Source organism: Dermacentor variabilis, chromosome 5 (genome assembly GCF_050947875.1).
Source record: "Dermacentor variabilis isolate Ectoservices chromosome 5, ASM5094787v1, whole genome shotgun sequence".
NCBI classification, from domain to species: domain Eukaryota; kingdom Metazoa; phylum Arthropoda; class Arachnida; order Ixodida; family Ixodidae; genus Dermacentor; species Dermacentor variabilis.
This window is the reverse complement of record NC_134572.1, coordinates 42,801,797-42,818,841: the sequence shown is the minus strand read 5'-3', so window position 1 is coordinate 42,818,841 and position 17,045 is coordinate 42,801,797. Positions and strand designations below refer to the sequence as shown.

Genomic DNA, 17,045 nt, shown 5'->3' with positions numbered 1-17,045 from the left:
AGGCGTGTGCTGTGAAGAGTACGTTTCGTGACATGTGTTTATGGACTGCCATTCTCAAAATTCTGAGGAATAAGTTAGGAACGTGAGACCTGGCATAAAGAACTTTATCAATTGAATAGTGTAGCAATATAACTCGGATGTGCGGCATGAGTGCACGTATGGCATGCAGGGTGTTTCGCTTAACTTGAGCCAAATATTAAAAATATGCCGATGCCACGTAGCTGGACCAAGGTGATGGAACCGAGGTGATGTCGTTTGCCTTCGCTTGGAGATACTCAGATTATTCTTTTTTTTTCATTCCACCTAATTCGATAATTAGTCTTAATTATTATTCAACTTCCCGAATATTATAATTCGGTGAAAAGTGTTAGCGAGAAAAAAAAATCTCCCGATGCAGCTTTCTGTTGCTCGATACGTGCTACATAAAGGTGTTTTTCTAAACGTAAAAGCAGCTCTCAAATACACGCAAAGTGCCTCGAGGGGCCAGTGGCGGGGCAGTTTTGCGTGTATTTGTGTGTATTTGTGGGCTCCTTTCACACTCGGAAAAACACTTCCTGTAGCACGTAATGACTAACAGAAAGCTGTATCGGAATTTCTCATGTTGCTCTATAATTTCCTCATTGAAATTTTTCATCTAATTATAATAATTGAGAGCTTCAGCTTATTATTAACACTAATTACCTAATTATGCGGAATGAAAAAAATAATCCGAGTATCTCCAATCGATGGCAAACAGCATTACCTTGGTTCTGTCCAGCTACGTAGCATTTGTGCACATATAAAGTTTGGCACAAGTTAAGTGAAACACCATATATCCCTCAATATATGCAGAGTCCCACGGCGACGTCGACGGCGAATTGACGTGTGCCTTCGTGCAGATATTTGTGGGAAAGCTTTCAACGTTATAGACCTCCTTTCAGTCTTCTTGACTTGCAATGATACTGCAAAGAAACTATAAAAATTTCTTGATGTTTAACCTAACGTTGCTAAAATGGTATATGGTACGATAGTTTGCAGTTACACATACAAGATTTAGCCTTAAAAAAAATGATAATGCTCAGGTGGTTGACCCTCGTGAGTGACGTATTATTACGCGAATATCAGTCTGTGCTGCATTTAGCCAACGTTCTCGTCATGTGAATGGATTCGAAGGTAGTTATTCACTGCAAATTTCCGGTTTCCGTGGACGTAACACAACGAAGCCCAAAATTTTAGAAAGGTGCATATTTTGCAAGAGGAATAATACCCCGTAGATATTCGCGCCAACCACATGCACGGAGAACCACCATCCCGTCGACATCATCGATAACAATTTTAAGACTGCCCTTTCCACTAACTTGATTTACTTATACAATCTTACCCACTCCTATCTGTAGTATTATTAACCCTGAAAGTAAATAAAAGAAATATGCAGCCACAAAAGATATCGCGGCGTTGCTGTTCAGGTGTCATATTCAGTTAATGCAATCGTGGCAAAAAGGTCAAGCGATTTGCTTAAGTCGCGCGTTCACCTAATAGTGCGGTGACACCATTACAGCATAGGTAAAAACTATGCGAATCCCACGCATTCTGGGAATCGATGTAAGCGAAGCAGTCTGCGCTCTTTGCTTGGGTTGACGATAACTAGCGGTGATGTTGGCGGCGCATGTTTAATTTCTTCAGCGCTTAGGGCAGCACTACAGTGGAGAGTTACCTTACGGACACCACTGCTGTTTGCGTAGTACACAGAACACACGTGAAACGTGCTTGCTTGAGGCGTTGTTGTGCGCATTGTTCATAATCCCTGACCGGGTTGAGCCTTATCATTGCCTCACAATATACATCGCATCGTGGCTGAAGTGTTAAATTTTAATTTGATTTCGGGGTTTTATGTGCAAAAAGCACAATCTCATGAGACACGCCGTAGTGGCACACTCTGGAATAATTTTGATCCCCTGGGGTTCTTGTCCATGCACCTAAACCTAATTACAAGAGCGCTCTTTTGTTATGTCGCCCCCATTGAAATGCGGCTGCCGCAGTCCGGATCGAACCTGTGACCTCGAGCAATGCCATAGCCGCGAAGATATTGCGGCAGGCACATACGTGGTGATTTGACGTGCGACCGGTTCCGTAGTGACACCTAAACGCTACGGTGCTTTGATGCAGCTTTGTCTGCCCGCCGTGCGTCAGTTGTCCGCTTGACAAGCTTGCATGGTGTGTGTTTTTCTTTTTTTTAGAAATACCAGAAACGTACCATACCCAAAATTGAAACTCAATTTATCCAGCCTGTCCACAACTGCTGACGTACCTACTATTAGCGTTTCCTCGCCTTCTCACGTCGCAATTTCCCTCTCCCTCCTTCCCCCTGTGAATGGGAACTGCGAGCGAGAAGCGGAAAGGCTGTTAGGTCGTTTCATGACTGCGTCGGTTCCACCCATTATCTGCCTCCTCTCCTTACCTCCCTTCTACCATTCTATCTACCTGCCCTCTGGATCGTTGCACGTTAGTAGAAAGGTAACAACCGCAGTTTCTGCAATGCTTCTCTTTTTTTTGGGGGGGGGGGGGGGGAGGGTCACGGATATTTACAGCTGTCAAGAGGCAAAGAAAGAGACAAAGAATGCTTCGCTTTAAAATAAATGCGCCTGCGGACTGAAATTGAAAGAGTCACCGACGAAGCCACATTGTCATTCTTGGCTGACCTGTGCGACTGAGCGCATTATGGCGGACGCCTACCTTGAGATATTGATAATACCGCGTACGAAAACTGCGATGTTGATCTGCGCATGACGTTGGGTGCAGATAGCTGTCACGTAAGATCTCGATCACAAAATAGTTCTTCAACTACCTTTGTCAAACATTTCGCATGTCATTCAGCTCGAGAAACTTTCAAATGATAATATTTACGAAAGTGGCAAATGAGTTCCGCGGAAATCTGCAAGGTGAAGGAAGTTTCACGAAAGTCGAAATTGCCGACCACCCGATATTATAACGAAGCTACAAAGGAAGCCCATATTGGTTTCTCAGAACGAAAGCTTCGCAGTTCGAGAATAATTTATCCTCGTTCGGGGATCGAACTCGGGACCTACCTCTTTCTGAGAAACCTTCATGAGCGAGAGAGTGAAGGAAAGGTAACGTAGGGAGACTAACGAGATGCTAGTTTCCGGTTTGCCACCCTGTACTAGTGTGGAGGAAAAAGGCGTTAGAAAGAGGACCAAAAAGAGATATAAAAAAGAAGACGAGGAAAGGCCTTACAATTAGAGTCGTACGTACAGGCCTGTGGATCTCAAGAAGCGAAGTAGCCCTTGCGCGGCTTTCTGACGCTCTGTGCCAGTGGTCTCATTACAGTATACAGAGACAATCACTTTCCGTCGTGCTAAACGAGTTGGACGACCGGCTTTTGTCGGAAGAAAAAATCTACAGCATCGACAGAACTTAACATCGAGAAACCTGCATAGGTTTCCTTTGTTGCATCGTTTTATATACTGTTAGGGGGAACACACAATTTTCCCCTTTGATTTCAATAAAATGAACGGGGCGTGAAAAAAAACAAAGAAAGAAATCCGCGCACTCTGAATTCGCTAATTAACGCTCACTAAATAGGCAGCTGAGAACTGGCTGTTTCATCGAGTGCAAAATAATCCCCTGTGAAACCTGATATAGGCGAGAGAGAGAAGTAGATATCCAGTATACGTTATAATATTGAACATTTTAGTCACAGCAGAGATTAAGGAATTCTTCTCATCGCTATAGTACTTGAGTCTGCATAAGACTTTGAGACACATCATCATGAAAAATAAGAATCGGGCTATTGAAACAATGCTCTTGTCTTGAAAGCCTAGAGAGACACAGTTGTTATGAAGAAACTGAAAGAAAGAAAGAAAGAAAGAAAGAAAGAAAGAAAGAAAGAAAGAAAGAAAGAAAGAAAGAGAGAAAGAAAGAAAGAAAGAAAGAAAGAAAGAAAGAAAGAAAAAGAAAGAAAGTAGGCCCACTCTCGTTCCCCGCAAATGACAGGTCTGCACTCGTCTCGCATAAATGTGATTTGCCGTTGTATAACAAACCAGAACAAAAAAAAAAACGTTCGAAATAAAAAAAGCTGAAAAGAATACCCTCAGTAAGCTTTGCATCTCTACGAACAAGCCATAGTCGTAATATGAAAGATATTGTGAGAAGCAAAACAATGCATCGAGAACGTTGCCTACAGAAAGTGCACGCTACTCCCCGCATATGCATTCGTCCTCGATACAAATCAAGAAAGTTTCGGCGAATCGTAAGCTGCGTTATACGTGACACTGAGAAAGACAGAGTATAATGGGAAGCCAGTGTGGCCGCAAGGAGCTCATATACAGGATGATCACTTTGAAGTTTTATGAAATTAAAAAAAAAAAAGATGCCAGTGGCATATACCATAATCGTTTTCCTTGAGCTGCATTATTCGAAGAGGTGAAGCACGAGGAATCGAAACACACATTCATCTAATTACCGAAAATTCACAAATGAACTTCTTAATTATATTACGGTACATATTGCAAGTTACGAATTGTAGCCAGTGAGCTTGCAAGACCTATCCATTTGAAATGAATTTCCAGGATGAAACCGGTTGCGAGATATTATTTCCCAAAAGTGGAACGAAATACATGGGCGTTCCAATTACTTTCGTGCTTCAATGCATCAAAGAGCACTTTGTTAAATAAGTAAGGGGAACAAAAGTGCATTTTTTGGGCACGACGGATGGGGCATATGTCCAAACTTATAACATCCTGGAAATTCAATCCAAGCGGATACGCCTTGCAAAATCACCGACCATAAATTGTAAATCAAAATATGCGCCGTAAAGTAATCAATTCCAAATATAATTCGTGTATTTTCGTTCATTCGTTGAATATTTGCTTCGATTTATCATGCAAGTAATTCCAGCCTCTCTGAATAATGCAGCTCTAGGACTTGAATGATATCTGCAGCAGGCTGTATTTAAAAATTCTATAAAACTTAAAAACGATCATATACATGCCCAACAATGGATATATTCTGGGGTTTTACGAGCGAAAGCCAAGATATGATTATTAGGCACGCTGTAGTTAAGGGCTCTGGATTAATTTTAACGTGGTCGCAACGCACCGGACACGGGCGTTTTTACATTTCGCCCCCCTGGAAAATAGGCCGCGGCGGCGGGGATTCGATCCCGCGACTTCGGGCTCAGCAGAGCTACACCATAACCGCTAAGCCACTGCAGCGGGCACATTCCCAACATTAAGAGCTTACAAGAATACAATATACAGAATGTTTCTTTAAATGGTGCAATTTTTTAATAAAAACGTAATAGGCGCAGCGAACACGGAATTTTTGCGGATGAGTTCCGAGGCAACGCGGGCGTACTTTCCTGCTAGTTACGCGAGATTCAAAGAAGTAATGAACAAACATTTCTTAATTAAATTTCTTATTAGTGCCTTGGGAGTCAAATTTGGAGACTTACATTTTGATGCCCACCCATCTTTTGAATATATTGAAAATCACATCTAATTCGAGATATTCACAATCACTTTCCCCAGGCTAGGGTAGCCAATCGGACTCGACTGGTTAATAATATTTTTATCTCTAAGAAAACGCATGCCTAAGTGATGGCAATGCAGCAGGAAGAGGGAATGGTGCCATACACTTGTAAAGTACACCCTACATAAGAGACCTGCAATGGAAACCGATATTGCTTTCCCAGAGGTAACGCTTCGTCAGTTGTGAATAAATTTGCGCAGTCCGCAGTGGTTCAGAGGCTATGACGGTCGGCTGATGAGCACGACATCGAGGGTTTGATACCCAGCAGCAGAGGGCACATTTCGATGGGGCGACAGTGTTTGTGCACTTATCGAAGTTGCCCGCATACAGCTTCTTACATTCGTTCTAATCCTCCTCCTTTTTTCTTTTCTTGCAAAGCAAATACAATTTGTTCTTATTTATGCTACTGTTCTGGCATTTCGATGAAAGACTGGTTATAAATTTTCTGTAGATTGTTTGTGATCTCTACTAACAATGCCAAACCTGCAACGTTATAGGCAGGACATAATGACATGTATAAATTGGCGTGCAAAAGAAATAAAAAACGAAACTCTATCGTTTTGGTTGTTTTCTTCCAGCATCCACCGCTATGACATCCACGAACTTGTTCTCGGTTTACTTCCTGTTAATAAACTTATATTTTGCTGTATTAAGCAAGGATATAAGCGACAGTCTACAAGGAAGTGTTTCAGAGGAAGCACTAAGGCAGGTGAGTTGTTCGAATTGTGCAATTATCATGGACGGTTTGATCAGTTCAAGCCGTTTGACGTTACTGCATATTTTCGAACGTTACTGCACATTTTTAGGCAAACTGAAATGTGACTGCGTAATCTTTTATCGTTAAATCATGGTGTTTTCCTCGCGAATACTAAAACAAAACGGATCGGTAACGTTCTGGGACAGTAAAATCACCGTAAGAGACGGCCAGTAGAAAGCCCGAATCTTGTATTAGTAATATTTTTTATGGCTGACAGCAAGAGAAGAGCTCGCGATTGTTACGAGCGGTTACGCGTTCCTAGACGGCATTCAGCCGAGTTCGCCAAGTTGAATTCCTGGCTACAAAGAGGCTCGTAACCTTGAGTCGCGAAAATGAAACTTGATCCATTCACTACGGCGTGCTTCACATGGCAAATTTGTAGTTCTCAGTAATTGAAACTGACCCCGCAATGAAACGAGAGAGAGAGAGATAAGAAAGGCAGATATGTTAGCCAGTCAAGAGTCCGGTTGGCTACACTATGCTGGGGGAAGGGAGAAGAGAGAGAGAAAGGCAAAGGAACGACATGGGAGTTTAACCAGAAATTATCTCAGGTTGGCTACCCTGTACTGGGTGAGGGGCAAAGGGATGCAATAGGTGAGAGAGAGCAAGAAAGATGGAAGCCGTGAGCATAGGGCCAAAATGAGTGCAGACAAAAAAAAATCATATGTCTGTATTAAAGAAAGTTTTGATCTGAGAAAGCGGAAGAGGTCAGCCAGAGGAACTTTTTCTCTGGGCTGGTGCACCACCTAGAGGAGGAGGAGAGAATGTGGGAGAGAAAGAGAGAGAGAAAGTGGTGAACACGCCCCAACGCATCGGGTTCAAACTTTGGCAAACGGTGCCAGCCAGAGTTGGAAGACGATTTAAAGCCGGTGAAAGACATTGATTTCCTGGTTAAAACGCGTTGGCAGGCTAGTTTATTAGAATCCATGAGAGAGAGTATAAGCGCGACTGAACAAGGACCTAGAAAGATACAGGTACAGAGCGTTTCTCTGTATCTGTTTCTTTCTACGTCCTTGTTCAGTCGCGCTTATACACTCTATCATGGATTGTTTTCCTGGGTGACTTGGTGGTGAGAATCTAGTGCATGAACCGTATAAATTATTGCAAAGAGCTGCGCTGGGTGACAATTACGTTTGATGAACGTGAGCTAGAGGTTGAATCGCCCTCCAAGTTTGCGGCATCAGTCATCTTCATCATCTTCATAATCATCGTCGCCATACTCACCATTATTATCGCCGTCACAATGATCACTATAATTAAAATCATCATCATCATAGCCATCATCAGTACGGCTCTCAGAATAAATTGTAGGGTTCATTATCACCAGTCAAATTCGTCAGCTTTGTCACCATTTTTAGATTAGACTATATTCGGTGTCGGCCCACAAAAGAAGCTAAAAATAGAAGTTGGAGACAGCCACACCCGATACGGAAAAGTGGCGGCAACTCGCCAAGAAAAACATTGCCTTCAAAATGCCAAGAGCATTGTTTCGCGCAGTGCAAGCTGAGAGGTCGCTCCGCGACTACCGTATCTTTCGTTTTACAGCGAAGCTGTTGGCCTCTAGATTTCTTGTGGGCTCGCTCTGTGCTTCCCCATTAACAGTAGGGCCACCCAGCGCCCGCAAAAGGTAGCTGGAAAAGGACGGCTTTGTATTCGAGTTTCCACGTAACAGAATTATGTTTTCTCGTTTATTCGAATTACAATCCAATCCGAAGATATCATGTCTGCAGCTTGTGTGTAAGTCATACTTTATTACAAATTTTCTGACGCAATGTTCTTTAAAAAAATTCAGTTGGCGGAGGGCCTAGAAGAATGGGGACGCATGCTGCACTTCCGTACACGTGACGTACGCCGCTTGTGGTGCTTGTCTAACGTCGTCTAACGTCGGCAACAGCTTAGCTGTACACCCACTTCCACAGGGTGGAATGGACGCCCGTATTTATTTGAGAGACCGGTAGGACAAAGCCTGAGACAATATGGCACTGAGTGTCTGGCGTTCCCTGTCATAGTCAAGGCAGTCGTAGAGGACGCAGCGGGCGCGCGATGTTGGCTCTGGAGTCTTGCACGTCTGAGAGTTGGGGGTCGTCATGGCGGCTTACTTTTCACATTAGTTGTTTGTTTCTCGGAGGAAGACATGCAGGGAAGCGCCCTCTTAGCCCGTTTACAGCCTCCACGGTGGCTTTAATCAATGAGTGACTGAACTTAGTCGGCCGAATCACGTGCACGAGGAGTCGCAACATTTAAAATGCATAAGGCCAGATAAATCAGAATAAAAGACATCAGTAATACATATAGTTTCTATAATGGGTTGACGAGCTCGTTTTATTATATGCAAAATAATACGCTAAGAGAAGCGAACGCTTTACACAGCTGTCTAGTAAGTTCTAACGCATTTTCTTTTCTTTTTTGCAAGCGCCTTACGCTTTTCTTCAATACCACGTGGAAACTACAGCTATATAAGCAAGTTCAGTCACTTAGAAGAAAAGCATTGGCGCGCTGATGGGTTGAGAAACACCAGAACGAGTGAGTGAGATAACTATTTGGAATGCGGCGACTAGGAGACCAGAACAAGGAAACAATATTTTTAAATTATTCTCTTCACTTTTGTTTTTCGCTGCTCATTATTGTCTCGACCATATATTTTTAATGTATGGTCTCAACACAAGACTGGAATGGCCTGCCCAGTGAAGTTGCCACTATCATCGACCCACTTGCATTCAAGCGGCTCATCGAAAATATCCATTTGTAATTTGTAGTATCTTTCTTTCTCACTAACCCCCCACTCCCTCACGTAATATCTCAACGAGAGACCTTTGAGGAAATAAATAAATAAATAAATAAATAAATAAATAAATAAATAAATAAATAAATAAATAAATAAATAAATTCACACAGCCATAAGAAACAGGCTCGCCTATTCGGTGCGACGAATGACACGAATGAAAATCATAATGAATCCTAACAAAGTATGACCCTTTACGTTATCAGTACATAGTTTTTTTTAACCCACATTTAATACTATTTCGTTGTTACAATCCCCAAGCATTCATGATCAGTATGATTGAGTTTGCGATCCCCAAGGCCTCGTTTTTCCATCGCCAACATCAGGGACTTTAGCTTTTGAATATCCGTCTCAATATATTTAAGTTAGGTTCGCATTGACAGAAAATTGTCACAATGCCAACGAGCAAAGGTAAATACGCGACGCACGCGAGGGATATTGATCGTGCGATACCCTGTGCCTCGACGCCTTGAACAACGAGGACTATCTCTGAAGGCAATAGAGCGCGTCAAATCGATACCGTGAGCGCGTGATTTCGCAAAATAGCCACTGAAAAACTGAGCCAGACAACTGCTACCATTCCAGACAACTGCTACCACTCCATCTGTGCAGCGGAGCAGAGGACACAGACGGCCCTTCTACGTTATTGGACACATGGTGAATTCACTGGAAGAGGTGGACAACTTTATTGAGAACGGGGCCAACGCTATCGAGGCTGACATCGAGTTTGCGGACGATGGCACTGTGCAGGGCACGTTCCACGGCGCCCCTTGCGACTGCTTCCGCGGCTGCTTCAAGCGTGAGACCATCGTGGACTACCTGGAATACATTAGAGACGCAACTGGCTACGGTGAGTTAAGGCCGCCCTAGAGCACATATGTCGAAGCGTCGACTGAGTCTAGTGCAAACGATGTCGACTGCAGTTTGGTGCTGCCATTGAGTCTGGCCGCGTGTTTTCCAGCAACGAATTTCGGAACACAAAAACATGCCCATCAGCTTAACTTCCAGAAACCCATTTACTCCCATCTCTCAAAGTGAAGGGATTGCACATTTCTTGTGTTCTGCCTTTGCGAAAAATCTGACGGAGAACAACCTGAACTATTAGCACCGGTGTTCACGAGCTTATTAGTGGATGCTACATGTTTCGGCAAGACAATGCGTAACTTTCAGCGCGTTCAAATTCGTAGGAGCAGAACAGGAAACAAAGACCATTTTTTCTGATATTTGATAAGTAAATTGGCACGTTCAATCAATAGCGTTAGACACACGTGTGAAGCTCGCGTGATTAGATTATGGGGTTTACGTGCCAAAACCACTTTCTGATTATGAGGCACGCCGTAGTGGAGGACTCCGGAAATTTCGACCACCTGGGGTTCTTTAACGTGCACCTAAATCTAAGCACACGGTTGTTTTCGCATTTCGCCCCCATCGAAATGCGGCCGCCGTGGCCGGGAGTCGATCCCGCGACTTTGTGCTGAGCAGCCCAACACCATAGCCACTGAGCGACCACGGCGGGTGAAGCTCGCGTGATTTTGCAGACATTTGACTTAAAATCTATATTCTTGACCACGCAGAAGCGGAAATCTCTGACACAAAAGTTTAACGATGTTTGCTTCCCATTAATAGAGAGTGACAAATGGATCGAAGTGCAAAAATGAAAGCGACAATCTCCTCGCCACTAACCCTAGTATCAACACAGAGAGGAAGACGCAACAGTTGCGATTATGTTCGGGTATTATATAAATGCACAAGAAAGCAATATAGGTTATCCCAAGCAATTACCTCCCGAAACGTTTACGCGTCAAGTGGGAGAGAGAAAACGACGAGAGGAAGGGCAGGGAGGTCAACCAGACGAGCGCCCAGCTTACTACCGTACACTGTGGAGAAGGGAAAGGGGGAATATAAAGAGGAAAAGAGGGTGATGAAAGAGAGATTGAGCACTGCGCGTATGCAGCTGGACACACAGCAGTACAAGCGCCAAATGAAGTAGTATATGCAGGGTGTCCTAACTATCATGCACCAAAATTTCAATATATGCAAAAGCCACGTAGCTGGACAGAACCAAGTTAATGTTTGATGTCGCTTGGAGATACTCAGATTAATTTTTGCATGCCGCCTAATTACGTGATTAGTCTTAACTGTTCAACTTCTCAAATATCATAATTAGATTAAAAGTGTAAAGGAGAAAATTGTAGAGCGACATGAAAAACTCCCGATACAGATTTCCGTTGCTCAATAAGTGCTACATAAATGTATCTTTTCGAATGTGAAAGCAGCCCCCGAATACACGCAAAGTGCCTCGAGTAGTGAATAGAGCGGCAATTTTGCGCGTATTCTCGGGCTTTTTTCACGCTGGGAAAAACACTTTTATGTCGCGGTTATTGAGCAACAGAAATTTGTATCGCGAGTTTTTCATGCTGCTCTACAATTTTCTCATGGACAGTTTTAATCTAATTATAACATCTGAGAATCTGATTAATTATTTACTACGAATTATGTAATTAGGTGGAATGAGAGAAATAATTGAGTTTCTCCAAGTGACAGCAACCAGCTTTCGTTTGTCCAGCTACGTGGCATGTGCAAATTTTTTAATTTTGGGGCGTATGATAGTTGACACATGACTTCAGATAATTCAACACCTACTGTGTATTTCGTCATAAATTACAAATATATAAGCCGAATTTATTGGATGAAATTTGATTTCCTCAAGCAAATACGAAGGATATTCAGAGTAACTTTAACGTTCTTCATAAGGCTCAGCATTCGCCGCGACTTTATGCAAATTATGGGGAAGAGTGTTTAAGGTACCTCGAATTCGGGGTTGAAGTACCTCCAAAGTACAGCGCTTGGTTCGAAACACTTCATTCTTCGCCTGTAAGAGGTCACAAAAACACCGTTGTTCTTTATATCAAACCTTACCTGTCTCAACCTATATAGGTGAACAGTCCGCTCCCTTTGGGAGGGACTGCTGAATTAATAAAATGGCTAGTTCAGGTCCAACAATTAAGACACACTTCGCGATGTGGAGACCATGCCGATTCTGATCCCAATATTGCAATGCAAATGTATCTTTCTGTTATAGAGTGATTTCTTTAACGAAACAAGAATGCATGCTTGGTATTAGAGTGTAACGCCAAGTTTCTGTATAGGACATTTTTACTTCCATTCTCTCAAACTCCTGTTCCCTGTGCATTCATGATAAGGCATACGAGTACTTGCGTATATTTACAGACGACTCAAGATACAAAAACAAGTTGACTCTACTGCTGCTGGATTTAAAGACAGCGAAGCTAGGGCAATCAGCGAAAAAGAAAGCAGGTTTAACTCTGGCGATGAATCTCTGGGAACACCTATGGGAAGGCGGTGAGTGGTTGCTTGTAGCTGCACATTCACTTCCTGCTTGTTCATTTCTGCAACGAAGGTATACGAGTTGCGAACTCGAAGACAAGGACTTCATATTACATCCTCAACCCTCATAGCCGCTTTTCTCGCTATAACTGAATACTCAGGATGTCCTCACGGCATTACCTTCCTACTTGTGGCCTCCTTGTATTATCCTAGGCCTCTGGTGTGTAACAAACGGCAATGAGGGCATATTGCTGGTTTAGTTATCGCTTCCTTAAAAAACGCTTAATCCAGCGCAACGACACAGCTAGAATGAACGACACGTAGAAACACATCCCAGTTGCGCGTGTGACAATATTTATTCGAAAAGCGCTGAAGTAAAACTACGCTATCTAGTGTCCTGATGCGCAGACTCAACAACCACAATGGAATGAGCGCACAGGACATCTATCAGAACCAGCAGAATCGTGTGCAAGATTAAAAGAAACTATGCTTCGCGGTATATAATGCCGCAGAAATCTATCTCAGATAAAAAGAAATATTGTAATGGGTATGTGAGTCAAACTTCTGTTACACTGTGTAACATGGAGCACAGCTTCTTTAAGTTTCGCAAATGATTTTGCTGGTTTTGATAAATACACTGTGCACTCTGCCCGTTGTGAGTGGAAAAACTATATGTAGGGTGTACCTCGCTGCCTTTTAAAAAAGAAGTGTTAGTGGCAGCGGTAACGCGTGTCAATATGTCTTTCAATGTGGTTATGTCGTCGCGCAACGTTATGCATGTCTTCGAAAGGCGGTAATGTGTGTGGACCTGCTTTAACCGGAGTACATCCTAGTACAAAGAGACTTGCCGCACCAAAGGGTAAAATACCTTTGTGGAAAAGCGATGGCAGAAGTTCGATTTGACGGGACACATTGATTTAATGGAACGCATCTTTACCTTTATTAATATCTTCGTTATAGAGTTCGTCATTTTAAATCCATTTACATGTTTGTTTCGTTTTTTTGTACAATTAACCTACACAAATGTAGTACATAAGGAATCTTCTATCTCAATATCAGTGCGCCAGCTTCTTTATAAGAGAACAGCAGGTCCAACTGAGGATGAGAAAACTTGTGAACATTCCGGTCTGAACTACAGCGAGTCACAGAGTACAGTCAGCGCAAATAGTAGTGCATTGTAAAAAAAAAAAAAAAGAAAGTTCCTTTGCTCCTGCTACCACTAATTGGCCAATTTTTTGTAAGCAATCACTGAAATATGAGGAATATGAGAAAGATATCTAATTGTAGTGTTTGACTTGAGGGCAAATTTTATAAAGGACTAACGTTTCGAACCGGCTAAATACTTGCGTTAAAAGCGATTATCGTATTCGCTGATGCGGCGCGATGAGTTTACGTGCCTAGATTCTAGTGCCCCAAAATAAGTTTGTGTTCTTTAATAAAAAGAAAACATAGTGCTACAGTTGATAGATATGTCATGCAAATATAAGCTTGTCATATATGCTGTTACGTAGTAATGCGTTATGTCAGATATGCGTGTTGGTCCGCTTGTAGGCAAAGCTATGGACTTCTGCATTTGTTCTAGGGCAATTTCAAGTACTTTTATTTTTGTGTACAACTGTACGCGTTTATACATTTTTTTCTGCGTACCACTTGTGCACAAGCACTAGCACATACCATTTTGTGGCTTACTGGGCTCCTACGCAAAATTCTTTTGTGTTCGCTCTCCTTCACCGCATTCAAGTGACTAAAAATTACAATGACTGTATCTGGAGCCAACGTTGCGATTCAAAAAAATTGGAGGACGCTTAAGCTTCGCCTTCAAGAGTGGAACGCGACAGCGTTCCCGTCGACCCGCCAAGGTGTGTAAGACAATGGGCTACGGCGCAGCGACTGACTACGCGCCCCGCATCGGACGCGGTGAGCGTCGAGCAACGCAGCGTTCGGCGCGACAACGAAATGTGCGCCTGAGCAAGCGACGCACGCCTGAACCTTAGAAACAGCTCGTTTCTAAGCCAACACCGCGTTCACTAGAGGCGCTTTTGTACCACTTTGAAGCATCGAACTCGTGGCTCCATTTATCTGGTGTTCTACGTGGGAGCGAACATCAAGGACGAATTTGTTTCGTCGAGTAAAGAAAGGTGGTCTGTCGGTGTGCCACTTGTTTCTTCAGCAAGTTGTATCATGTTTCATATTTTAACAAGGCGTTTCGATTTTTTTTTTCGATAAGGGACGAAAGAGACCCGTTTCTGTGTTGTTTTTTTCAAACCATGTTAACAGTTTCTATGCCTGATTTTTTTGTTTCTTCAGCCATTGGCCCTCACTACACAATTTCAAGGTTCTTGCGTGAAGTTTTAACGTCCTATCGTTTCCTTAGGGCGAGATTTTCCCTTGAGTACCTCTCCAATGTAGAAAGAAAGCGTCTTATGAAGGATCTCATTGAAAGTGTGTTCCCTGTTCCATTATATCGGTTAATTTTTCAACAAGGGCCTGGGCAAGACGTACTTAAAAGGGTTAAAAATATGTGTATACCGGCGAACGTTAAAACATTCTTTTTCAAGCTTCACACGGGAACCTTGCCTGTTAAAACGTGGCTAGAGGAAAGAGGGATTTATGTGCCATGGGGAAGCAGATGCTTTCTGTGCAACAAAGCTGAAACGATTGAACATGTTTTCATCGATTGTAATAACACCATCTTCTTTTGGGATATATTACAGAGAACGTTAAAGATAGACCTACCCCTCAATCCACATGGCATTCGTTTCTTTACCGCCTGAACGCGATTTTGAACAGATGGATGTCATCTTTTTACTTGGACTGCACGCAGTATAGCGTAGTCTGTTGGCATATAGACATTGCGATGTTAAAGGCCGAACTGTGTATGAATATTTTGTGGAAATGGTTGTGAAGGTACGTGACGTGTACAAGATGAATGACTGTGATGAAGCTGTGGTGTCAATGCTTGATACTTTGACACATATAAAACGAGTGTGATCTATGATCACAAACACTTTTGAGGCTTGTAGCCAAGTTGGAAATAAAGAAAAAAAAAGAACTCGTGGCTCAGTGGTAACGTCTCCGTCTCACACTCCGGAGACCCTGGTTCGATTCGAACCCAGCCCATCTTGCAAGTTGTTTTTTATTCATGAAGTGCCTGCTGGGATTTATCGCTCACGGCCAACGCCGACGACGCCGGCTTTTCTGCGACATGAGCTCCTTAACCCTGTCGCGTTAAAAACATTTCGACAAGGCAAGTCCCGCTGTCGAAACGCTAACTTCAGCAACATTGCTTGTTCGACCGCTGTCAAACACTTTTTAAACCTCCATCTTTCAGTGAACTAATGTCTTTTGACTGTATTCAGTGTGTTGTGGCACATTTTGTGATCGCATTTTGTTTGCCTTAAGTCATGTACTAGCCGATGCTATCAAAAAATGCAAACAGCTCTTTTAAAGTCCTTTCTAAAACAGTTAACGTGCAAGCCCAGACCAAGTGACATTTAAGATCATTGGGAGCTCGAACTATGATGTTAGCTGCTACGCCTTTCTTCAGCCCCGTCGCAGCTAATAAAGATTAGCTTTAAAAACCTATGCAAACATGGGCGCATTTATAACTTTACTTGTTATCAGTGCAAAAAAAGTAATTCAAGCTGGTACCCTTGTTTCTGCTTTTCATTCTGTTTCCCCGTTACTTTGTATGCCAGTCCATCCGGAGCAAATGGTGAACGTCGTGGTTTCTATTGGGTACGTGAAAGACAAGAACGTCCTCAAAAGCCTTCTAACATATTTCAACAAGAAAGGAAGGAGACACGTTTTCGACAAACTAGGTACGTATGTCGGCATTTCATATTTACATTCTCGAAGACTACAAGTGATCGTAATCAGGGCGCTGTTTCTTTTTTTTCTTTTTTTGACAGCTACTGCACTGACGCACTACTAAGGGAGTGTTCAAACTCTGCTTTCAATAGGACAATGTTTATATATGTTACTGACACACGGGTAGAACAGTGCGTCCAATCATATGGCGAGCGGAGAAGGTGGATGTAGGGAAAGCAAAACATGCCCAACTTTCGCCACACCAACGATGCGGTGCGCACGGAAAGCAGAAGCGACCTTGCGCGTCGCGTCAATGGTTCAGCAGGGAAACCGCCAAGCATGCAGCTATTGTAGTCACAAATGTTGCGGCAGTCGTACTATCACAGCCCTAAAATTCAAATTAGATGCAGGATGTGTTCAAAGGCAGGATCCATGGCAGAAGCGGGAAACAGCGTTCCTACAGTGCTCAACACGCATCACGGCACGGCGGACAGAGCGGACTACAATGTGAATCCATATGTGCTGTTAAATCGCGCATTGGAGTCTGCCCGTGGTGACTGCTTCGTTCATGATTGTTCAGTGGATATGAAGTTTTCTTCTCCCCCTGAGCCAGCTCTACTAAAAAGAAATATTTATTAAAGCGCATTTAACGTCAGTGTCATCGTCAAGTGACTCAAATACACACAGCCGGCTGTTTTGTCCTTTCGCTTCTACTAGTTCCAGGATTATTTGTTTCTGCGGCCACCAGATCGTCCTCGTCAAAGCGCTAGCAGCAGCCATGATCTAAACAATCCGTAGCCCGAGAGAACTAGGCAGGCACCA

General features: G+C 43.0%; 1 protein-coding gene across 1 annotated transcript in view; it reads left to right on the top strand.

Moving 5' to 3' along the window:
- LOC142583508 (uncharacterized) overlaps positions 1 to 17,045 on the top strand; it is a 104,020-nt gene that overhangs the window by 73,037 nt on the left and 13,938 nt on the right. The window contains exons 9-12 of the mRNA XM_075693996.1: positions 6,105 to 6,235; positions 9,651 to 9,915; positions 12,297 to 12,428; positions 16,112 to 16,234. Of these exons, the coding sequence (XP_075550111.1) occupies positions 6,105 to 6,235; positions 9,651 to 9,915; positions 12,297 to 12,428; positions 16,112 to 16,234 (651 nt within the window). The remainder of the gene's footprint in view (positions 1 to 6,104; positions 6,236 to 9,650; positions 9,916 to 12,296; positions 12,429 to 16,111; positions 16,235 to 17,045) is intronic.